General features: G+C 43.2%; 1 protein-coding gene across 6 annotated transcripts in view; it reads right to left on the bottom strand.

Moving 5' to 3' along the window:
• Prdm15 (PR/SET domain 15) overlaps nucleotides 1–24,321 on the bottom strand; it is an 83,955-nt gene that overhangs the window by 36,389 nt on the left and 23,245 nt on the right. Inside the window, exons 7-11 of one of the 6 annotated variants that reach the window (XM_076549320.1) lie at nucleotides 15,628–15,870; nucleotides 5,628–5,757; nucleotides 4,374–4,468; nucleotides 3,959–4,053; nucleotides 3,511–3,601 (exon numbers count right to left, since the gene is read on the bottom strand). In XM_076549320.1, the coding sequence (XP_076405435.1) occupies nucleotides 3,511–3,601; nucleotides 3,959–4,053; nucleotides 4,374–4,468; nucleotides 5,628–5,757; nucleotides 15,628–15,870 (654 nt within the window). Of the gene's footprint in view, nucleotides 1–3,510; nucleotides 3,602–3,958; nucleotides 4,054–4,271; nucleotides 4,469–5,627; nucleotides 5,758–15,627; nucleotides 15,871–24,321 lie in introns of all 6 variants that reach the window. The other 5 variants (XM_076549319.1, XM_076549318.1, XM_076549321.1 and 2 more) reach the window with 5 other exon arrangements.

Raw genomic sequence — 24,321 nt, forward strand, 5'->3', positions numbered from 1 at the left:
TAACACATGGTTTACTGATGGATCATCAGCCACTGATGGAGCCAAAACTAACAGAAAACGACAGCCTATAGACCGGGGGATGGAATGGCCAATACTGAGGAAGGAACCACAAATTGGCTATAAGACAAACAAGAAAAACAAGAAAAATCTCCATCTTCTCCAATTTATGGTACAGGTGCAATGGTATAGCCATATGGCCATCAAAATGGAAAACCACTGACTGACATAAATGACAGACGTCTGGTCATGGGAGGCATGAATGAAAATGACAAAATCTAACAAAACTTAACAAAAACATTGAATTTTATGTAGCTCATACAGACAAGACAGACAAAACATCTAAAAATAATGAAATAATGGACAAATTAACATCATGTTTAATTAAGACTATATTAAAATTTGCTATGGAGCAAATTCAAAATAAATCAACAAGAATGATAGATTACACATTCAAAAAACTTTAAAGTTTACCCCTAACACTATAAAATAAGAGAAAATAGAAAATCAAATTAAACCAGGACAATCCTATGAAAATAATTATTAAAAAGAATCCATAGCCAGGTGGTGGTTCACACCTTTATACTTAGAAGACAAAAACAGACTCATAAAAATTACAATGATTTAAATTTAAAAGCTGCTTACAAGAGACAAGCTAAAATTCAAAGTAGATGTCCTTTGTGATCTAAAAATAAATACTCTTAAACCTTGAATTCACATATATATAATATATATATTATGTATATATATACATGCATGTGCATATTTATCCACACATACTAAGGTATATTTAGTTCCAAATTTTCAAAAGAATTCTTTTAAAGGAAAGATAATACTTTTTCTGTTGCCAAAAAACATTTTTCCCTAGGAAAGATATAACCTGCCAAAAAAGGATCCCCCCAGTGTTAGGGTTGGGGCAGGATTTTGCTTTTATCTTTGCAGAAGAATACAAGCATTCAAACTAAGGAATCTGAAGACAACTGGACAAATGAAACATCTGAAGAAAAAGGACAAATCATTAAGAGAAAATGTCCCCCCAAAAAAGAGTAAATTGACCAAGTGGTATCACCTACCTCCAGCTAACTGGCATGAAATCCTGGCTCAGAGCCCAGGCTAACATCAGCACCCATGCTACGATCTTGCCAAAGTGGCTACTCCTTCACACTAGACAACCACCTGATGTTCTGCACAAATAGTGGGCACCTTTGGGCTGACTGCTGTGTTCTACCTAGCTAGGATTGCCACTAAGTGACAAACACCACCCAAAACTCAGCTTCAGACTAGAAACTGCTCAGGGCATTCGATTGCTGAGTTCATATGAGACTGATAAACATCTTACATAACTTTGAACTCAAAAATACTCAATCCTAAGACTGCCAAATACAACCAAGCTGGACACTGTTGAAAGTTTGGCAGAATAGCTTCATTACTGTAAATAGTTTTACTATTAAGAGTTAAAATCTTTCCTTTTTAGTTAGACAAAAAGGAAGAAATGTTGCAGGATATTTAATCACACTGTGAACCCACAGATTTCGTTTTTTTTTTTTTTTTTTTTTTTTTACTGGAAAAACCTGTTTCCAGTTGTGGTATGGCTCAGTCCTAGCACATACCTTTAATCCAAGAGCTTTCTGCTTGAATATTGAAAATAGGATTAAATGAAGTCAACCATAGGTCAAGAGGTGGAGCAGGCAACCAGTTGACAGGAAGTCAACACAGGATTATTAAGAAAAAAAACATAGAGAGTAAGAGGGTGTCAAGAGGATGATAGAGAGACCCATAGGAAATAGAAGGGAGGGACATTCAGTTTGAAGAAGTTGGTTGGAGATAGAGTAGGAGGAGAGCTTCTGGGATGTTGGTGGAAAAGGAAGGTCGGCTGGGTGCTTTCTCTGCCTCTCTGAGCTAGCAGGTTTTCACTCAAGCATTTGTCTCCCGAGTCTTTATTGGTAAAATTGAACAATTGAGATTTTGTTAAAAACTACAAGCTTAGACACCCGAGAGGACAAGAGTGGACTGCTAGGGAGCCAAGCTGCTGGGGGTTGTAGCTTGGGCCCTTGGCTTTGGCCTTGCTACCTGCTAGCACCCTCTGTAGGTTCAAAGGCAGCAGAGCAAGCAGGTAGACGAGAGTAATACCAATGCACAGGGGGCACAGGAACAGGCCTGACAGAGTGGGCTGCAGAAATGTCCACCCACTCCACACTTGAAGCTGCCAGCCCCTTTATATAAACCCTTTGAGGATGCACATTCTACTAACTTTATACCACAGAAGGCATGAGAGCATATAGACAGGCAGCTGTGGGGTCTCAAGGCTAACAGCTCATCTTCACTGTCAGCTCCCAGCCTTGAAATCTGTCTCAGGAGTAAAGTTGCTTACAGTTCATCACTGCCATGACTACCTAGCAAGGACAAGCATCTGGTGTGACAGTTCTAACTAACACACAGCAACTGCTTCATTTTCTGTTCTGCTCGTTTAGAGAAATCATTAAACCTTAAACAGGAACAAGTGACATCAAGGCTGGGGTTACTCTTACCCTCCTCTGCATCTCTTTGAGGAACAATAGGAAGGTGGTACCAATCCCAGTTAACAAAGAGTATTCATTCCTGAGGCTGCACTAAATGGGAACAGCTAAGAGTATGCCCAGATTCTTATAGGCACACTAAGACAGGGAAGGTGGAGGACATAGGCTACCAATTCTGGTTAGGCACACATTCCCCCAGGTGGTTCATGTCATTGACAGGCATGAGCCACAGCTGGGGACAGAAGAAACCAACCACAGACACAGGACAAGTTGGTAGAGACTCTGATATCCACAGGTGAGCAAAAGCATTGAGAGAAACATGACCACAGGAGTAGAGAATGTCTCGGGCTGACTGTAGGTCTCTAAGGTAACTGCCACTGCCTGATTTCTCTGAGTCCTAGAAAGAGGGGGAACACAAAGACACTGGTGATCTTCCCTCTACACTCCCTCTGGTGACTTGGCTGCATGGTTAATGCCTGGAACTAGTGGACACAGGGCTTCTCTGGAGCACAGGGCATCCAGGCCTCAGGGAGCTGCCACCCCTCAGCCTACTTGCTGCTTGCTCACTTACATTTGCCAGCTATCAAAGATGGCAACAAAATCCCTGTCTGGGCACCAACAGTGGACAGTTTCAGGAGGCTGACGGTGGGAGGAAAGCTCCAACAAGCCTGGTGGGCATTCCCATCTCAAGCCTTGCCATTGCATTTCTCACTCACACGCTTGTAGAACAAACCGAACGGTGTTGCTCACCCTGTTAGCAAGGATGAAAGTCCTGCATTACAGTGGCCTCAGACAGGGTCTGAGAATGCATACTAACATGAGACAACCCATCCCTTTCTGACTAAAGGAAAGTTGCTTTCAGCTTCTCTAATGGCTGAACAGTTTTATTCTTCATGTTCCTTGAGGAAAGAGGATCAGGGAGATGCCAAGGCAGCTGTGTGCTCAGTGGGACCCTTCCTCCTAACAGGCAGGGCGGTGACTGGGGACGGGGCCTCACCTGTCCTACAATTGTGAAACTCCAGCGCACTCTCCATGCGGAAGGTCTTTCCACAGCTGCCACAGCGGTAGCGGTACTCACTATCCACCTGCTCAAAGGGGTACAGTCAGCAAGGAAGACAGCATGAGTTCAACACAGGTGCCCCCCACCCCTGTGCATGCTGTCCCAGTAACTTCCAAGACTAGCTACACCACAGCTTTCCTCCCTGTTCTAGTGGGACTATTCTTGCTGTCCAACTGCCCGAGAAAGAGAATCCCACACTCACGTGAGTGTACCCCAAATGCCAGTCACCTATCTTCTCCCTCGTCCCTATTGCTTCTTGAGCACTGACCTAAGCTGGGCTCAGAACACATTGGGGAACCTCCCTCTGGAGACTAAGAGTTCTCCTCTACCATGGCTCCTCCTCTAGGAAACACTAGTTCAGGCAGTTGTCCGGGTGCCTACTTACCTCATTCCGGCTGTGCTTGTAGGAGACATGTTGCTTTAGACTTTCTTTACGGCTGAACAGTTTCGAACATTCCTCACATTTAAACAGCTTGTCACCTAAGGAACCAGCCAACAGAAGGCAGATTCACTGCTTTGGCCTTTCTCAGCAAGTTGCACCCATCTTTGAAACACGAGGTCTCTGCCGGGCTGGGTACCTCCTATGCTGAAGGGCACAGGCAGCCACAGGGTCACCCCTTGCAGCAGCTCTGCAGCAAGGACCTAACAATGGACACACACTTTCCTGGCCCTGCCCTGTGGGCTGGGCAGGCACTCACCGTGCGCGCACTCACCGTGCGAGCGCACGTGCCGGCTCAGGTTGCTGCTGTTCTGGAAGACCTTGCTGCAGGTGCCACACTGATGGATTCGTTTATGCTCACCCAGCTGCCGAACGAGCTTCCTCCGGACACCATGTCTGCTGGACAGAACCAAGCCCCTCTTGAGGGCAATGGTGCTGCCTGGATGATGCGTGAACCTGCCCAGGAGATGGATAGCAGGTCAAAGAAAGGTGGTGGCTGGGTCCTCACAGAGAAAGCTTCTGATCATAGTCACCTGGAAAGTTCTCTGGCCATATTTCCCAGCTACACTTGGTCCATGAGGAAAGAAGAAGGAAGGCAGAACTCAGTATCACCCACCCTCTGGGTAGCATAGACACTCTAAGTGCATGAACGGTGGCGTCAGTGCCATCTAACAGCTGTGCAGCTCACTTGCTTCAGCCTGAGCTCCATTTGTGTCCCAAACCAGGTAGCTGTCTGTGGCTCTCGTCCTTGGGTCTCAACTCTACTCTGCTTTATGTTGACTCTGAACCTGACTTCTAAACATTTCTTCATCCTGCCAAGTGTGCTTTTTCTGGTAAGTGCTTGGAATCCTCTGGGCAGGAAGACAGGAAAAAAATAATAAACATGTCCACATTTTCACAGGTTCATCAGGTGAATTTTGCCAACTCCAAAGGGCATAGAAAACACCAGCAGCTGAGTCAACTTCAGGGCAAAAACTCACCAGGGAATCATAACACGGCATAAAAATTGCTTTCCCTTGCAGAACAAGGTGTGAAACTGACTAAAATCCAGATACAAGCAACTGCTGAACCACAGCAGCACTGCTCATAGAGCTGGGGCAGAGCCCCCAGGAATCCCCTGTAGGAGCAGACAAAGCAGGTGCATACATCAGTGTAGCATCAGTCAGGCTTACAGAGGAGGTCTGGACATGCACTATGACATAGAAGGACAGGGCTGAGTAAAATATGCCATTCACAGAGGGCAAGTACTGTGTGCCCTACTGATGTGGGGGGCATAGGCTAGAAATGAATGCAGACAGAAAGCAGAATGGTGGGCACTGGGGGCAGTTTCAGTTTGTGTAAAGGCTTGGGAGATAAGATAGCTATAGTGTCTCTGCACTGTGTCCTTAAAGAGTCCTGTGTGTTTTAAGGTAAGAAAAAAGTTTTCACAGTGAATGAACTATGAAACCCCTGGGCTCCAGAACATACACTTCTGGCCTGAAAAGATGAAGCCTTGGCTCTGCTGTGGGGGGGAGGGGGGTTGGGATTAGAGGTGGGAGGCGCATTCCCTTCAGTACCAATTAGTTATTCCCTGTGCTCCGTCCCCAAGCACCAGCCACATACAAGCAGAACTTACTTTGGCACTGAGCTGACTTCATTTGTGGGGGTGGACAGCTTCCCCAAGACTAATTCCATTATCCGTTCGTCTGGTGTTGCACTCACAGGCTCGTCTGGGGGGATTTCGGTAATGATCTCTGCCACGTGCTCTGTGCAAAAGAGTATGACAAAAGAGTCATCACTGGTGTAGGGGACAGACTGTGACAAATGCAGGGGAAGCACTGCCCCTGGGAGCATGTCCTGAGTGTGGATGTAATAGGGATAGAAGTAGAACATTTTAGAAATTAAGCATTTATCTATTATATAAAGAAAATATGTTTTTAATGCAAACCAAAGTTACATGCCATACCTTGTAAAGCCCAAGCATCATGTTACTTCAATCTCTCCTGATCCTGTCTAGGACACTATTGATATACAGCAGATGGATATGCAGCCAGATCTTGTAGCTTATTAAATGAGTTCTGACAGAGATTTACAAGTATGATAAATCATCTTGAGGATATTCAAAGGTGAGTAAACATTCTATTCACAGCCATGTCAGAAATGTGATAAAATGAAACATAGGAAGATTATACAGAAGAAAATTTCAACCACTGTGGGCTTTGTTGGTGTTGTCTTTTGAAGTAGGGTCTCATGTACCAAGGGCTGACCTCGAACTTACTATGTAGTCAAGGATGACCTTGGATATCTGATCCTTCTATTCCCAAGAGCTATAATTCTAGCTATGTACCACCATGCTTAGTTTCTGTGGTGCTTACTTGATTCTGTGGGCTGTTTTCCTGGTGTCCTTGACCCCTCTGGCTCCTACAATTCTTCCTCCCTCTCTTCCTCAGGGTTCTCCAAGTACCAACGGGAGGGAGCCAATGGAGCTCTCCAATTCGGGCTCTCTCTCTACCCATTATAATGTTTGGTTTGTGGGTCTCTGCAACGGCTCCCATCAGCTGTTGGAGAAAGCCTCTCTGATGATAATTGGAACCACTGGTTTCTATTGTTTCATCTACTATCACCAATTGCAAGTGACAGCCAGGAAGTAGTTCCTTCTGCCCCTTCCTGTCTATAGAGGCAGGGAAGTCCCACAGGAGCTCAAACCACTCCTGCTCATGTGCAGATATTTCCACATGGTTCAGAGAACATGCACTGGCCAAAGAGCAGGAAACAGGAAAGTGGGGACTGTTCCACGGAAGCTGCTCTTCTATTCTCTTTAATTTCAAGCCTGCTTCTCATTTCCACAATGGCAAGACTAAAGAGCATCCAGTGCCAGTAACACAGGCAGGAGGGGCCAGGCAGCTGGGGCAGGAGTTGCATGAGGACCACAGAGACAATGGTTTTCCAGAGACATGTACATGCTACAGAGTGAATTCCTTCAAACTCAGCTGAGGGTTCTGCATACTCAAAGAACAAGCTCAGGCCAGTGCAATGGCTCAAGTGGTGTGCTAGCTAGTTTCATGTCAACTTGACACAAGCTAGAGTCATCTGAGGGAAGGAACCATCAAAAGAGAAAATGCCTCCATAAGATCCAGCTGTAGAGTATTTTCTTAATTAATGATTGATGAGGGAGGACCCAGCCCATTGTGGGTGGTGCTATCCCTGGACTGGTGGTCCTGGGTTCAATAAGAAAGCAGGCTGAGCAAGCCACTCTATGGCCTCTACATCAGCTCCTGCCTCCAGGTTCCTGCCCTGTTTGAGCTCCTGTCCTGATTTCCTTCAGTGATGTGGAAATGTAAGCCAAACAAACCCTTTCCTTCCCAAGTTGCTTTGGTCATGGTGTTCCATCACAGCAATAGCAACACTAACTAGGACAGAAACTGGTATCAGGATCATGGGGTACTGCTGTGACAGACCTGACCATGTTGTTGGGGGAGGAGTGCGAAAGGACTCTAGAACTTTGGGCTAGAAAAGACACTGAGTGTTCAAAGACTGGTGAGCTTTTCTGTGGGAGCTTGGAAGAATGTTGAGAGTAATTCAGAGGATGGAGTTTTAGAGTCCCTTAAAGATTTTATCAGGGCTATTAGCTATTTTGAGTTGGGAATCTGTGGTTCAAGAATCAGCTATAATTAACAAGAGACCAGAATCTCTGAAATAAAACTTTGCTTTACTGAACAATAATAGTGGTCAGCTGCAGCAAAGAAATTAGTGGCAATTAAGAAGACACCAGCATCACTGAGGTGAAATCTGGGAAGTGTTCCCTCAGAGTCAGCACATACAAGCTGTGTTTCAGAGACAGGCAAGGCTGAACCTCCTGTTATCAGCCAAACTTGGGTAGTGTAAGAGTCACCCAGGTGGTATTGGTTTTGAAGATATGAAGGAGTCATGGAGAACCGCTGAAGTACTTTCATTCCTCTGAGTACCCTTTGGGTTACATCCTGCTGGTAATGGCGTTTGATTATAGAAGGAACAAGTAGGACATTTCTTTACTATTTCTTTGGCTTGTTGCCAGGTTATGGAAAAATCCCTTTTTAAACCTTTACTATTGGGATATTTGCTGTTAATTTCTCCCAAAAAATTACTGCAAGCTCTTTGCCAAGGTTCACTTTCTGTCCATAATTTTTCAATGTCCCCCTTAGTTAAAGGTACCACAATTTCTGCTGGGTCTATTCCTGCTAATTGACAAAGTCTCAATTTTCCTTTCCAAATCAAGTCAGAGATTTTTTCCACATAAGTTTTTAATTTTTTATTTGGTATATTTGGTAAAAATATCCATTCCAATATAATATCTTCCCTCTGCATTAATATTCCAGTAGGAGAATGCCTAGAAGGTAAAATAACCAAAATGCAATCCAGCTTTGGATCAATACGATCCATGTGCCCTTCATGTACTTTCTTTTCTACCAAGGCCAATTCTTTCTCAGCTTCAGGTGATAATTCTCTTGGACTATTTAAGTCCTTGTCACCTTCTAAGGTTTTGAACAAATTATTCAGTTCATCATTTTGTACCCCAACAATAGTTCATAGATGAGAAATGTCTCCAAATAATCTTTGAAAGTCATTAAGAGTCTGTAGTCTATCTCTAATTTGCACTTCTTGGGGTCTAACTTTTTTATAGCTCTATTTTATATCCTAAATAATTAATAGAATCTCCTCTTTGTATCTTTTCAGGAGCAATTTGTAATCCCCAGCAAGGCAAAATTTTCTCTACTTCTTCAAACATTCTTTCTAAAGTATCTGCATTTGAGTCAGCTGGTAAAATATCATCCATATAATGATAAATTATAGATTTAGGAAATTTTTTATGTATCACTTCCAATGGCTGTTGTACAAAATATTGGCACAGAGTTGGGCTATTCAACATTCCCTGTGGGAGGACCCTCCATTGAAATCTTTTAACCGGTTGAGAATTATTATAAGTAGGCACTATAAAAGCAAATCTTTCTCTTTTTCTTGTAAGGGTATTGAAAAGAAACAGTCTTTTAAGTCAATAACTCTGAGAGGCCATCCTTTTGGTAACAGAGTAGGCAAAGGCATCCCAGATTGTAGAGAGCCCATTGGCTGAATTACTTTGTTAATTGCTCTAAGGTCTGTTATCATTCTCCATTTACCAGATTTCTTTTTAATAACAAATACAGGAGAATTCCAAGGGCTGGTTGATTCTTCAATATGCTGAGCATTTAAATGTTCTTCTACCAGATCTTCTAAAGCCTGGAGTTTATCTGTTGTTAAAGGCCATTGCTGAACCCATACAGGCTTGTCTGTTAACCATTTTAAAGGTAGAGCTGTTTGTGTCTTTGGAAGATCATCAGTTGTTGTGCCCTGTTCTTGTATAGTATGGATGGCTAGTGACCACTCAGAATAATGCCTTCTAATATTTCTCTCAGAAACATGTGCTAGTTTATGATTTGTTTTAATTTTCCTCTCTGTCCTTCTGGACCAATACATTCCAGCCATCTTGCACTCTGTTTCACTTGAGATAATGTCCCAATTCCTAACAGTTGAACGTTTACCTACTGAAGAGGCCAAGTTGGATGCCAAAATTCTGGTACAATTATGGTAAAGTCTGCACCCGTCTCTACCAGACCATTTATTTTTATTGTTAATTTTGGTCTTTGTTCATTAATAGAAGTTTGCCAAAAATTTTTCTTTATGTTTTTTCCTGAATTTTCTATTCTCTCTGTTTCATCATCCCAACCAGCACGATTTATTACCATAGGCATTTGGTTATTTAATTGCTTTGAGTAGGGGTTTTCCTCTATAACTGCAGGAAAGGTCTGAACTGGATTTCCTGTGGGGGCCTGCCTGAGGCCCTTCTGGGAGTTTCCTGAAGACCAGGACAAAGGATTACCTTGCCTGTCTCTTGTTGATCTACATTCATTGGTCCAGTGTTTTCCAGAAGGAAGGGGCATTCTGTTGCCATTGTTCCTTGAAGAGACATTGTTTCTAGGAATGACCTGTTTACAGTCCCTTTTCAAATGTCCTTGCTTTCCACATCCCAAACATCTAACATTCCTCAAACCTTTTGAAATTGCTTCTCCTACCCACATATCATGGTCATGAGCCTCAACATTAACCGCATCTCTAATCCAATCTTCCAAAGGTGCAGATCTTGCCTTTAATGGCCTGATTATTCCTTTGCATGCTGCATTTGTGTTCTCAAAGGTCAAAGATTCAATTATTATCTGACTAGCTTCTGAATTTGGGACCATTCTCTTTACTGTTGAAGTCAATCTTTGTAAGAAATCTGTGAAGGATTCTTTTGGGCCCTGTATAACCTTTGTAAATCACTCAGTTTTTTTCTTGGTTCCTCAACTCTATCCCATGCATTCAAGGCTGCCGTTTGACATAGAATTAGGGTTTGGATATCATATAAACATTGTGTTTGTACTGAAGCATATTGGCTTTCTCCAATAAGCTGATCCTGGCAGACTTATGTTCCTTTATCCCTCCATTGTTTTTCTATATTTTTAGCCTCCTCCTTGAACCACAGTTGCCACTGGAGGTGTTGTCAAGGTTCCAGAACAGCCTGTGCCAGCTCCTGCCAGTCCTGTGGTATAATCCTATTATATGTTGACCAGGAGTTTAACACTGTGAGACACCAGGAAATGCCATTGGTGAAGGTGCAGCCTCAGGAGTAGCTGAAGCACCAGGACTGAAGAGGTAGGTCATGAAGAGAAGATGAGGCTACTGGTGGGAGTGCAGCCCAGCTGCAGCAAGAGACCCCACCACATTGGAGATGCAAGAACAATAACAGCCATAGAGTGGAGCTTGCTGGAACCTGGACGACAAGCTGTGTGTGCCACAGAGGGCAGAAGCCCAGAAGATTGTCAGTGAACCCCAGATATTGGACACTGAGCTATTTACACTGTTGGAGTTATGATTGTGCCTTGGCTCTTCCCTCTCAAAGTAAGAAAGTATTTAACTTGATTTTGATTTTACAGGTTCCTACAATTTAGACTGAATTTTTAAAGAGGTTTTGGAATTTTACAAAGACATTGAATTTAAAAGAGATTGAATTTTTAAGTGGTAAAGATAACTACTATGCAAGCCTGGCCCCTGAGTTCCATCCCTGAATCCCTTACAGAAGTGAAAGAGAACTACAAAGTTATCCTCTGGCTTTTGTATATGCTACACACACAGAGACAGACACAGACACACACAGACACAGACACACACACACACAGACACACACACACACAGACACACACACACACAGACACACACACAGACACACACACACAGACACACACACAGAGACACACACACAGAGACACACACACAGAGACACACACACAGAGACACACACACAGAGACACACACAGACACACACAGAGACACACACACACACAGAAACACACACACAGACACACACACAGACACACACACACACACACACACACACACACACACACACACACACACACACACAGCCAGGGCCATGACCAGCTACATGTCCACTCAGAAGAAGTGGGCAACAAATACTGGGAACTCACTTGACGGATTAAGTGCAATGGGCAACTGCTTTGAGTTCTGAAAAAGCTGATTCTGTAATCACTCATTTGCTAGAAGTTATGGCCATCATGGGTATACCTGCACAAATCAAAACTGACAATGCTCCATCATATGTCTCTGTTAAAATGAAACAGTTTTTTGCTTATTACAATATAAAGCATATTACAGGTATACCACATAATCCTACAGGTCAAGCAGTTATAGAAAGATCAAACAGAACTCTAAAGGATATGCTAAATAAACAGAAAGGAGTAACAAAAACCCCCAGAAATAGACTGCATAATGCTCTATTAACTTTGAATTTTCTGAATGCCAATGAGAAAGGAACAACAGCTGCAGAGAGACATTGGGTAATAGAAAAAACGACAGAATTAAATCAGCCTATATACTTTAAGGATGTGCTGACCTCAGAATGGAAACCAGGGTATGTATTACGTTGGGGACGAGGTTTTGCTTTTGTTTCTACAGGAGAAGATAAGCTGTGGATACCATCAAAATTGATAAAGGTTCGATTTGAACAAGAAAAACCTCTTAATTAGAGGAGGTGATAGTTCATCAACCAGCATGAACATCCAATTTAAACTAACTTGTACCTGTAACACATGTCTTTTCATTTAATCAGATAATAACTTGCCAAAAAGGAACATCCCCAAAAATTAGTCTTGGGGGAAGGTTTTTGTTTTTGTCTTTTAGGAGAATGATGGTTAAGGAATCTGAAGAACACAAGACAAATGAGACAACTGAAGAAAAGGGACAAATCATCTATCCCAGGAAACAAAGTGAAACGGCGTATGGGTATATATAATCTAAAAAAATTTATGTCTTCTTAAATGTTTGTTTCTGCTTTTCTCTAAAGATTTAACACTATTGGTTTTCTAATAGTCCCAGTTCAATTAAAATTTAAAGCTGACTTTGGAGTTGGAGAATGGCTCTCTCCTTCTTCAAACTCAAGCATGTTGTTAAAAGGAAAATGCAAACTCCCTGTATCATGCCAGAAAGAGCCATTTTCTGCTATGGGACAGGACAAAAGCCAAATTAATTAAGGGACTATTCTATTACTAATCTCAACTCTTTGATTCTATTCTGATTCTTTAAACTTTTCTTAAAGTATAAATTTATATCAAAATTTACAAGATTAATATATATATATATATACATTTTAAACTTTGTTAAGATATGAATGGTCATATAGAGTACTAACTAATTCTAGAAAAAAGGCTTCAGTTAGCTGCATATATATGTCTTTGTGTTCGAGTCTCTTATCAGTTTTCTGCAGGAAATCACGGCCAGGCCTAACATCAACTGAAGTCTCCGGAAAGAAGATGGGGCCCCACAACCACAACAACAACAACAATTCCACGTGGACAATAATAATATCACTGAACTGACAAACATCATCTATAGATCAGCTTTGAACTACAAGGTGCTCAGAGCAATTTTGAGATGACTAGCTGAGATGATCCAGTCTCAAAGACTACTTGAATAAGGAATTGAGATAAACCCTGAACTTTGGCTTTATACACAGACTGGATAATAATGAAGGATATAGTTACCTTTCCTAGAATTTGACAATTAACCTAAATTTTTCTTTCAGGATAAAGATAACTTCGCCCATACCCAGCAGGAAGCAATTTTAAGAATATGACACCCACATTGCCAAAGAAGTGGTGTGGGGCGGGTGGTTTTTTGGTTCTTTTAATGGGTTTTGGGTCTGGGATAATTTTCATTAATTAGGGGGGTAGGTTACAAGTTGTCAAGGGTTAGGAAAAAGGCTAAGCAAAGGAGATTAGATTTAAGGTTCTTGTTTAAAAAAAAAAAAAGAAAAGAAAAGAAAAAGACAATTACTAGTTTTAAATACTTTACATTATTACCAACTATTAGGATATAAAGAAATGAAAGTTAGTAGTTAGACATTATAATAGAAATTGTAGTCATATTAGATATGTTTTAAAAATTGAGCAGATAAGACAGGTCATCTTCAAACCCTTCAGAAATCTACCGAATATGGCATTTAAAATGTTTTAATAACTTAGAAATTTTTCTTTTTTGAGACATGTCGGCTCCTGGCAGTACCAATCTACTTCAGAGAAAATATGGGCATTGAAGAAACTGCATATGGAGTTAACTTTCATTGTGGCAAAAGTTAGCCACTGGACAACAAAGTATCCTCGTATCAACAGGACAAAATGGACAGACAGAACACGAAACAAAGGACTACCGATTCCTGCCAAAACAAGTGTGGTTATGGCTTTATCAGACGGCATCTTCTGAGGCCAGGACAATATGGCACCATCCCTGAAGTGGCCTTCACAATCTGGAAAAGGTACAGTGTCCTTTTCTTTGAAGGCAGCTGAACAGGCAGTGGGCCGATGGCTTCTGTTGTGCAATGGAACAGCAACTGAAAGCTCATGCCTCTCAATAGTAGACTGGCATTTAATAGAGGGATGTGGAGAAGGGGATGCTTAGATGAAGCCATATATACACAGCCAAGAAGAATGGACAGCTGAATTCAAAAACCATCAACAATTTCCAGAATTTAAAATCCTGAATCATGACAAGACACTAGTGGAATTCAGGTGTTTCTGGTACATGGACTGCTCTCTCTCACCCAATGTGAGGTTGAACTGTTGACCTTGTGTACAGCCTACTTCACAGATGAGTCTGTCGGATACAATAGGCCTATAGGCTGAAGATGATGATGCCCTAGCGCTGTGAAGAAACCTCAGGTGACTGTCCAGGCAGCTGGCTGTTTCTGTCAACTCACAAAATTTTTGGAAGTTGCTTTTGTGCACTTCCTGTTTTTATTTTTGTTAGCTAATATTATTTCCTTCTTGGGTCTCTGAGGGAGTTGAAGATTAGTTAGTTATAGTTTAAGATTAATTAGGATAGAAAGTGAATTAGATACATTTTGGACTTACTAAAATAGGATAGATAAGGGAATTATTTTCTCTGATTTGCCAAATACAAATGGACTAGACATCGTTTAGGTATTTGTTACTTGTATATATTGTATATAGTTATTGTACTTTTGTATATAGTTTTTCTTTTGTTAGTTATAACCTTTTGCCTTTTTTCTTTTTATTAAAATAGAAAAGGGGAAATGTGGTGATATTTTATTTGTACTGAAATGTGATTTTAATTTTATGTTAATAAATAAAGTTGCCCTGGGGTCAGAGCTATTAGAGCCATAGTAAGAGCGTGGTGGTTAGAAGAGCTAGGTAGATTTCTGTGTATTCAGGGATACAGCCAGTATTGGAGACATACGCCTTTAAGACCTGGAGGGCGGTACTTACAGGCAGTGATGAGGCAGTCATGTGGTTGGGTTTACAACCAATGAGAAGGCAGAACAGAAAGATTATTTAAACAGAGACACAGGAAGTACCTCCCTCTCTCTCAGGGAAGCTAGGAGCACTGCAGGAGGTAAGATTTTATCTCTGAGCTCTGACCTCTCGGCTTTCTCTTTTACATTGGCTCTGTGTTTCTTATTTTAAAAAGACGATTGGTTACATCTACAGGGAACTCACTTGACGGATTAAGTGCTGTTGGGCAAACAGAAGAGCTATGACCGACAAGCACAGCATGGACAAGACACACACCTGAGATAGAGAAGCACACAGACACAAGCCAGGCATGGTGGCACAGGTGTGTTATCCCAATTTCTCAATAGGCTGTGTGGCTAGGATCAAGAGTTCAAAGTCAGCCTGGGTTACATACTGAGCTTGAAACCAGCCATAGCAAGACTGTCAGGAAACAAAGCCAGAAAAAAAAAAAAAAAAAAAAAAAAGGAAAGAAAAGAAAAACAAACAAAACAAACAAACAAAAACCTACCAGACTGAGGGCTCCAGTCCCGCTGAGACAAAAGCTAGCCAGGTATCTATTTTTAAAATCTGCTCTCTGAACACTCGAATGTGGAAGACTCTGCAAGATAATCACACTCCTAACAGCTGATTGAGGGACTGGAGAGGAGATAAGCCCCTACCTCATGAGCCCTCCCTGCCAAGATGGTCCCCCAGAAAACTAAGAGATGAGGAGGAGGCACACATACCACGCACTCTGCCACATACGCATCAGCTTCTCACCTGCAGGCTCCTTGTCCTTGATGATGACCAGAGGCTGCTCAACCTTGGATGCTTTGGGTTTCCTTCCTCTTCGAGGCTTTTTCTTTGGCTCTTTGGTGGCCACAGCACTCTGGATGCTCTTGCTCTCAGCTGCTGTGGGAGGCTCCCTCCTGGGTGCATCAGGCTCCTTCTCAGAAGCTGCCTCATGCTGCTGGCCACCTGCAGGAAGGCTTTTGGCTTGCTCCAGGTGGCCCAAGAGATGCTCTGCAGGAGGAGAAGGGTTGCTGATGACACAGTAGGGATCGGACGCCTGTCAGCTCACCACCTGCCCCATGTGTTGGCTTTCTTTGTTATATCTGCTGAGCGTGCCCTCTGCACAGGTAAATAAACTTTATCTCACTGTTTTTAAAGAGATATGGCTCCACCACTTACATATAGCTTCAGATAGTTTCCCTCATCTGACATGTTCAAGACCAGATGGTTCTGGATCACGGTGAACTGTGATTTTAGAAATGTATAATGCTAACTTTCAAATGGGGCCAATCAGCTTAAATCATGTTTGCAGACTGGCCTCAACCTCTTTTTTTTTTTTTTTTTTTTTTTGGTTTTTCAAGACAGGGTTTCTCTGTAACTTTGCGCCTTTCCTAGAACTCACTTGGTAGCCCAGACTGGCCTCGAACTCACAGAGATCCACCTGCCTCTGCCTCCCAAGTGCTGGGATGAAAGACATGCGCCACCACCGCCCGGCTGGCCTCAACTTCTGATCCTTCTGCCTCCACCTTCAAGTGCCAAAATTAGACAAATCCCAAATGCCTGGTTTTATGCAGCACTAGGGCTCAAACCCAGGGCTTCTCGTATGCCATGCAAGCACTCTACCACCTGAGTCACAACCCCATCCTGGAACTATGCTTAGCAGTAAATGAGACACAGGCAAGGTATGATGTTACCATGAGACAGTCTATAAATCCAGAAGGGCAGTGCACCTCTGCAATGTCCAATGCTGTGCAGCTCGTGTTTGACTTGATGAAACTGGGCAACTTCAACTTGCTTCCTTGATAGTTTGTATTTCTAACTTTTCCACAGAATGTGACAAGATTGACCTCGCTCTGTAGACCGAACAGATTCCCAGAGACCTGCCTACAGAGATCTGTCTGTCTCTGCCTCCCAAGCGCTGGGATTAAAGGTTTGTGCCACCACTATGGGGTGTTTACCCACCACCCCCACAGTTCCCCAGAGTTTTCTTGAGTGTGAGCAGCAGGAAATATTAGATAGAAGGATTTATTGCGGAGAATCTTGCAGAGATAAACAGAAAATAAAGGATGGCCTCCAGAGGGCCTGGAACCTATTCCAATGGGCCCCAATTGTCTCTTCCCCAGGATTTTTATAGAGATGCCAAGGGGTGGAGCAAAAGACCTCCTCCCCCAGCACAGCCAAGTGCAGACCATCTCAGACACCTGCACTCAGGCACATGGTCTTAATCATCCTCTATGAGGACCTGCTGGGTAAAGCCATGAGGAACGGGCTCCCACACACCACTGCCCAGCTAAACAATTCTTTATAAACCCTACAAGCAAGTGAAATGGCTTTGCTTATTTATAGCTGAAAGCAAGCCTCTAAGACCAACCAGGAAAAGGCAATGGAGACAGATGTCGGGAGCAACCAGGCAGGCAGGGTGCCACATGGAATGGTAAGCTTGGGAGGTAACGGGAAAATATGGCTAGGTCACAGGGCACCAGGTGACAGGAAGAGGAGGTGGCAGGGAAAGTGAGTGACTAAGCACAAACACACACACACACACACACACACACACACACACACACACACACACACAGAGGCAGAGTTGGTTCCTCCCTCTCAAATGTGAGTCGTTCAGCACCAGTATCAAGCCAAGTAGTCATTATCTCTGATTCCTTAGAGACTGTATGCTAGGTGGGTGGCCCCAAGGAGCAGACCTGTGAGGGAAGTTAACATGATCTGGCACCCAGCAGAACAAGCTTACCGAGCTCATTGGTTGAAAATGAATGGGAGAATGAGACAAAACAGCACACCCTGAAAACACAAGCCGAGCAGTATTAAGGGAAGCAAACAAGACTCTGCCAACCACTCACAAGGAACTTAAACCAAGAGTGAGTGAGACTGGACGCCCTGGGGTCTCACAGGTCATTGGGCGGCAAAGACAGGATAACAAATCATTGCAGGGCCTGGGGACTGAGAGACAGACTTGGGTCTACTCTGGATCCAGGCACAGAGCAACACAGATTAAAGTTTACATGGAGTCTGGGTAGGAGACGTGGATTCATTCTACACTAGGCTCAAGTATTGGGGCAACAGAGACTGAAGTTTACACAGGGCTTAGGTTCTGAGCCAGTCAACAAAGCCTGGTTTGTGTCAGGTTCAGTGATCCAGGGAAACAGAAAGAAAGCTGTTCTCTGCAATGGTCTTATCATTCATTTACTTTCATGCTTATTTATTTATTGTGTGCAGGTGTGTTGCAGCCATGGTATAAAAGTGGAGATCAAAGGACAATTGTGGGAGGTGGTTCTCTGCTTCCACCACATGGGTCCCAGGGATTGAACTCAGGTGGTCAGGCTTGGAAGCAAGCACCTTTACCTGCTAAGCCAACTATTGCCGCCTTCTAAGATTTTAGAGAGGAAGGCAGGTGGTATAAAATGACTCCCATAAGGAACCGAAGCCCCAGTGGGGGTATATGACACAAATATACAGAAGCTAAAACAAATCAACCAAACTTCTTCACATTCTAGTGAGAAATGCAGCCGCAACTATGAAGCTCAGGAAAGCAAAAAACAAAACAAAACCACCCTGTGCCAACACTTCTCCAGACTACAGGGAAAGCACACAATGGATGAAGAAAAAGGGAAGAATTCTTGCTAAGTACATCATCAAAGCAACAGAACCCAAAGCAGTGACCCACCACACCCCAGAAAGCTTAGCAACAAAACTGTTAGGGTATCATGTTAGGATATCAGCTAACATAAAAACCAGGAAAACTGGAATTCCAAGATCACAGCACAAGCTAAGGGCAAACTGGAGTGGAGGGGCAGACATAACTAAGTTAAGAATAAAAAGTTTGGGGAAAAGGCTATGATAACTGAAAAATAGCAAACAAGTCAGAAAAATAAGCAAAGAAAACTTTTATAAGACTAAGACACAGAGATACAAATTAAAAACACGACTTAGACACTATTGAACAAGGAATCTCTTAAGCAGAACCCACACACACACACACACACACACACACACACACACACACACACACACACGCAAAATGGACACGTGACAAGTACCTAGAAACAGGAGAGGGAGGGCAGGAGATGTGGCATAACACTAGAAAATGGTCTGAAGTAGGTATGCAGAGCTCTCGGAGAATAGAAAGTATTGGGAAGCAATGTGTTAGACCTGGTCACAGAGACATCCACAGTAGATGGAAGCTGTGACTCTTCAGGCCCAAGGTCCAAAATAAGGAGAGTAAATAAAAGGGATAGCAGGAGCTAGGAATAAGTGCAGCCCCCTGAGTGCTTGCCTGGATGGCATGAAGCCCTGGGTCTGACACCCAGCACTGCATAAACATGTGTGATGTCACACACCTCTAATCCCAGAACTCAGAAGGTTAAAGCAGAGGGACAAGTGCTCAGGTTCAAAGTGAGACCTTATCTCAGAAGTCAGCAAACAAATGCATGAGAAGTGAAGCTGGAGAGATGGCCCAGTGGTTATGAGCACCGGCTGCTCTTCTAGAGGACAGGAGTTCAATTCCCAGTACCACATGACAGCTGACAACTAATTCCAGTTCCAGGGGAACTAATACCCTCACACAGACATACATGCAGGTAAAACACCAATGCACATGTAATAAAAATATCATTTTTAAAAATGCATGAGAGGCACACCAACTCTGATGCTGCACTCACACAGGCTACCAAGTCTGCACAGTACGCTCTTCAAATTTGTGTTTTATTGTGTATCCTAATAAACTTGCCTAAGGATCAGAGGACAGAGCCAGCTACTAGATCAGACATAGAGGTCAGGCAGTGGTGGCACACACCCTTAATTCTATAGGTCAGGCAGTGGTGGCACACACCCTTAATCCTATCACTCAGGAGGCAGAGATCTGTCTGGCTCTCTGTGAGTTCAAGGCCACACTGGTCATGTGAGATTGATCCAGTATAGGAGAGAAAGAGAGCCAGGTGTGGTAGCACACACCTTTAATCCCAGCACTTGAGATCTCATGCCTTTGCTTGGGAAGCACACACACATTTCATCCCAGGAAGTGATGTCTGGGCAGAGAAAGGTATATAAGGCATGAGAAAACAGGAACTCTCTCTCTTTAGGCTGAGGATTTCATAGAGATAAGAACAAGTGGCTGGCTGTTCTGCTTCTCTGATCTTTCAGCTTACACCCCAATATCTGGCTCTGGGCTTTTTATTAAAAAGACCATCTAAGATTCAAACAACAGTGTTTGATTTACTAACTGCTCTAGTGGACAAATAGGAATCTTCTACCATAAGAGGAGATAGTGTGATTTCTCCTTGTACACATGCCAGTTTTTGCTTTATGAATTTCTAGTCTATGTATGGCATGCATATGAATTTAGATGCAATATAGAATAAAATGTGAAAAGGAGCTAGCACAGCTCTTAAGGAAAATATCAGGGCTTCCATTAAAAAATATTTAAGAATGACTGAGTGAAGTCTTCAACTTAAAACTGAGAAAAGAACAAAACAAAGCATAAAAAGGAGCCAGATGTGGTGGCACATGCCTGTAATCCCACCACTTAGGAAGTGAAGTAGAAGTCAAGGTCATCCTCAGCTACAGCGCAAGTGCAGAGCCAGTCTAGGCTATATGAAACTATCTCCAAAAACCAAAAAAATGATAAATAAGCAGAAGTTAACTTTTGAAAATAAAAATATAGTAAATAAGTGAAGCCCAAAGCTGCTGCTTCGAAAAGACACAATATTGGTAAGTCCAACAAGAAAGGTGAAAAATAACTGTAATTGGCTCATAACAGAAAACAGCAGTCTCCTGCCCCATTCTGCCCATCCATTCCTCTGCATTCTCTAGTCACCCATCCACAACTATAGAGGATAATTCCAGGAACTGAGGTTATCAATACCTACAGACACCCAAGCCCCTTCCATAAAATGGCACAGTATTTGCAAAATACCAACACGCATGCCATACACATCATCACTCAAAATACAAAAATGCGGTAAAAATGCTATGCCAATGGTTACTGCTCTACATTCAGGGAATAATGACAAGAAAAAAAACACTGTACATATTCAGTACAGACTCAAGTTTTCCAAGTACTTTAAAAGTACTTTCCATTTAAACGCTGGCACGAGGATGCCACTGATAAAGAGGTCTGACTATATTAGAGTCCACTGACAATTTAAAATGAAATATGGGGGTTCTGCTTTCTTATACATGCTACTTCCTTCTTAGAACTCACACTCCTCCCAATCCCACCAACACACTCAGATCACACTTTTGGTGTAAGCCAACAACTGGTATTTACAAGACCATGGTTATAAAGATTTATCCACAGCTGTACCACACAGCAGTTGTGGTTAGCATTCTTTCTCTTGGAGCTAATTACAGCCTTCCATCAATCGTTGTCCCATGTCTGTACTAGTTTGTACACTCCCTGCCTCTCTCCTCTCTTGCAGTCAGGCCTTTTGGATTTCTCTCTTTTTTTTTTAATTGCACCTGTTCTTCCCAGAGTTCTCTGCTCTCTCTAATTTGGACTGGTGACCTGCACATCCTTTTTCCATTCCCAGTAAAGGACTATCTTCCCGTTCCCTATGTATAGAGAACATGCATGTTGCTTTGGGCAGGGTAGCACTGTAAAACTCAATAGAGGTACTGGGATCTCAGAAGCCATGCATTTGGGCTCTGGAGTCCAGTGTTGTGTGGGTGGCAATGTCTTCATCAAGTAGTCTGACAGGGACAGCCTGTATATTCCAGGGTTCTCCTCACTAGATTTCTTGGTACTATTTGGTAATTTCTGGATTTGTTGACTATCTTCACTAGGTTCCTGACAGTGAAGAATCTGATTGCTAAGTCTGTCTTCCTGTCTTAACTGTGCCCTTTTCCTCACTAGATTTCTTGGTACTATTTGGTAATTTCTGGATTTGTTGACTATCTTCACTAGGTTCCTGACAGTGAAGAATCTGATTGCTAAGTCTGTCTTCCTGTCTTAACTGTGCCCTTTTTCTAATGGCTTACCCTCTAACAGTTTTTTTTCTTCCCTTTAATAAGGTCCCATAATGGCACAGGTACATACATCTCTGTGCATTCATCATACTGGTGGCCTGTTGGGCCCTTCTAGGTTTTAAACCTGCATCCTTTAGTGTTTCCTTGCTGACTATCTATCTGGTTTATTTTTGAGACAGGATCTTGTATAACCCAAGGTACACTTAAACTTACTATGTAGTTGAGGATAACTCTGAACTCCTGATCCGTCTGCCTCTTGCTCTTGAAGACTGGGATTACAAGCATGTGTTACCATGTCTCAGTTTTGGGGATGCTGGAGACAGACCTCAGAGCTTGTGATACTAGGCAATCAACTGAGCTACATGCTGAGTCCACTGACTGATTCTTACTGCCTTTCCCTTTTCCCTATGGAACACTGCTGGCCACCTGCAGAGTCTTAGACCATCCTCCAGTTTCTGTATCTCTTCTGTTTGTGTCCTCCATATGCTCCTCTGTATGAAAAACTTCTCTAGTGTTTTTGGACACTCTTCCATCAGTTTTATATCTGCTACCATAGCTTTCATTTTCAGTCATCTACTGTCCTCTGATTTCTTCAGCAGTGGCCTGCTCTTATCTGAAGGATGCGGTGCCATTCTGACATCTCTCACCCAAGTGGGGACTTCAGTTTGGAGGGGTTTTTTGGGGGTGGGGGTTGGGGTTGTTTTCAGATTCCTCAGACAAGTTGTTTGGTTTCTTGCTCACATTCAGCTTTCTTCCAGCATCCAGAGCCTCACTCTGCAGGATGGTAAGGGTTGAGCAGTCCCACTGGTGGGTCCTTGCTCTCCCTGGTTAGTTCTACAGAGAAATCCTTCCTCCCTATCCGGGTCTTGAGCCAGCTCTACCACTCTAAGGAGAAGAAATGAAGAAGCCCAAAGCTGCCCAAATTCTAACATCTGACCCTTGAGTCCCTGTCCTCAGTGCTATGTACCTTGGGGTCCTCAGTCTCAAGTCTCTCCCAAGGGACCCATCATTCTGCTGATGGAAGCAGAGATGTAGCTGGGTGGGACCAGGGCAGGGTTGGGGCAGACCAGGAGGCCAGGGCTCTAAGCAGGCCACCAGTTTGTGCTTCCCTGTCCTCTCTTCCCAGGCTCCTCACTTGCCAAGCTCTGCATGAGCAGACATGTTTCTTGGGTATCCCACAGCTGGCTTCAGCTTCTCTGGCATGCTTGGTGGTTAATGCTGCTGCAAACACATCCTGGCATCTTTTCAACCTTGCTCAATGCGCTCTCCACTTTCCCTTTCTTTGTCTTTGCTTTTAAGTGGAGTAGAATTCCAGGAGGGCACCAAGGCCAGTACATTCACTGTTGCCTCATGTTTAATCAGACACCCCTAAGTGGCCTCCTGAGACAGGAGCAGGGTTCCCTAAGGCGACATAGGAAATGACAGCATCAGGTGAAAGGTCAAGAACAACCCGTGCTTCCCATGCTGTCCAACAACCTCAGTTGGTCTCCTGGTGCTCTAAGTGGTGGACCTGACTTTAAAAGGCACATGCTGACCCTTACCTGGCTGCAGTCATGGATGTTCTATGCTCAATCACAAATAAATGCATGAAATAAGTTCAAGTTCAAAGGACTCATCTGGTTTGGAAGTTAGCCAACCACAGAAAGCAGACATCATAGGTTAGACCTAAACAACAAAGCCATGCCTTTCTGCCTGAGGTAAGCCTCTCAGACAAGGCTCTGCAAAAGGCAGCTTCAGGCACAGTGTGACTAAGATGGGGATCATGGATTAACATTCTCCTACTGGACAAAGTATTACTCAACAAAGCCTGTTCTCCATAGATTTGTGTACCACAGCCACATCATTTAGCTCTGAGATGGTCCTCAAAGCCAGTCTGTGGGGGGCAAAAGGTACCTCTGCCCTGCAGCATAGTTTCACAGAGACCCAGCTCTGTATTCTTCTTTTGATCAGTTTTGCACCTAGGTCCTCAACTAGCAGGTTACCCACCAGACACCCACACAAGGGTTTCAACACAAAGAGCCCCTTGACTCCCTGGCTATAAAGCCCTGCCTAGTAACCAAGATGTCTCCCAGAAATGCTCGCATTAGCCTTTCTGTTGCTAAAATCTGCCCAGAAAGAACCTTCTCATAGATTCTAGAACATATTAATCACAGACTTGCTCAGGCTACAAGAGCAGAACCCAGCTGTCTCTGTCATATCCTTGAACTTGCAAACCATGGCCTCCTTGGGGATTGGCCCCCAAGCATGTTCTGCATGTGATAAAGGTCACAATATTCATACCTAGCTTCCTTGTAGCTTATGTGACTGGCATCTTTCTCTACCACCCAACAGAAAGGCTCCCAGGACACAGTGTAACTAGTTAACTAGGGGATGGAGTCAATTTTTTCTGGGCTACCTTCAATTAGTAAGGGAGCCTGAGGTAATGGGATGCCCTGAAGACAGATAGGAGGACTGTCAGATATAGAAACTAGGTAAGACTACAAG

The sequence above is a fragment of the Peromyscus maniculatus genome, chromosome 12, assembly GCF_049852395.1.
Source record: "Peromyscus maniculatus bairdii isolate BWxNUB_F1_BW_parent chromosome 12, HU_Pman_BW_mat_3.1, whole genome shotgun sequence".
Taxonomy (NCBI): domain Eukaryota; kingdom Metazoa; phylum Chordata; class Mammalia; order Rodentia; family Cricetidae; genus Peromyscus; species Peromyscus maniculatus.